At 56.6% G+C, this 944-nt stretch overlaps 1 protein-coding gene across 1 annotated transcript; it reads left to right on the forward strand.

The window, feature by feature from the left end:
• Window positions 1-48: 48 nt before the first annotated feature.
• Window positions 49-937, forward strand: LOC109509242 (protein naked cuticle homolog 2-like). Its single transcript, XM_019859123.1, has one exon. It carries the CDS (start codon window positions 395-397, stop codon window positions 743-745), a length of 351 nt encoding a protein of 116 aa, XP_019714682.1. The 5' UTR covers window positions 49-394; the 3' UTR covers window positions 746-937.
• The last annotated feature ends 7 nt before the right edge of the window (window positions 938-944 follow it).

The following is a 944-nucleotide window of genomic DNA, read 5'->3' on the forward strand; positions in this document are numbered from 1 at the left end:
CTTGCCTTTCAGCATTCGCACAATACATTTTTTGGACACATGCTGGAATGCATCACTCCCAGCATTAGCACAATGATGCATTGTGTTTAAGTGGCGGTGAAAAACGATCTTGCCCCCTCAAGCTCCGACCTGTCTTTCAGGAACGAGCCCTCCCCAGGAGAGTCATGGTCGAAGCTCCCAGAGCCAAAGCCGCTCTCGCTCCCACGAGCCAGAAGCGCAACTCCTTCACCAGCGGCGCTCGCAGGTCATCGGCGACAGCTACAACCCCGCAGAGCTTCGGGGAAAAGGAGCACAGTTCGTGAAATCCCCCAAGGGAACCAACAAAGGAGGAAATGGCGGCAGCGGTGGGGGCAAATCCACTAAATGTCACGCTTCCCACCCTCCCCTGCAAAGCATGCTGCACAGTGGCAGCGCAGCCACCCACGGGGGTCAAGATGTATACCACTTACCGCACCAGGTCCAAGCCTCCGGCCACCATCAGCACCCTCTACAATACAGTCACAGCAAACGCGTCAGAGCCAAAGCCCGTGAGGCGCTGTCCCCGACCAAAACGCCTCTCTCCGCACAGCCTCACCCCCAGGGGCCACCCACTCTGCCCTCTGTGCTGCCGGGCCTGGAGAGAGAGCAGGTGTCCGGCCCCCCCGGCAGCCCCGGTTTCGTGGTTCCTGTGGTCCAGCGCCACGAGCACCACCATCACCATGAACACCACCACCACCACCACTACCACCATTACCACCAGACATGACCACCTCCGCTTACGTCTAGCGTCCAGGACCAAGCACCACTCCCAGTCGAGGATCTTCGTATTCGCCTCATGCAAGCTATACAGATTATATCCTGATATGTATGGAGGAGTTTTCGATTGCTCTCGTGGACCTGAAGGTTTTCTGAAGTTCTTGTGTCTCCTAAATGCTGTGTGGCGCAGCTTAGAATTAAAAAAAAAA

Source organism: Hippocampus comes, unplaced genomic scaffold, assembly GCF_001891065.2.
Source record: "Hippocampus comes isolate QL1 unplaced genomic scaffold, H_comes_QL1_v1.1 C16826100, whole genome shotgun sequence".
Taxonomy (NCBI): Eukaryota; Metazoa; Chordata; class Actinopteri; order Syngnathiformes; family Syngnathidae; genus Hippocampus; species Hippocampus comes.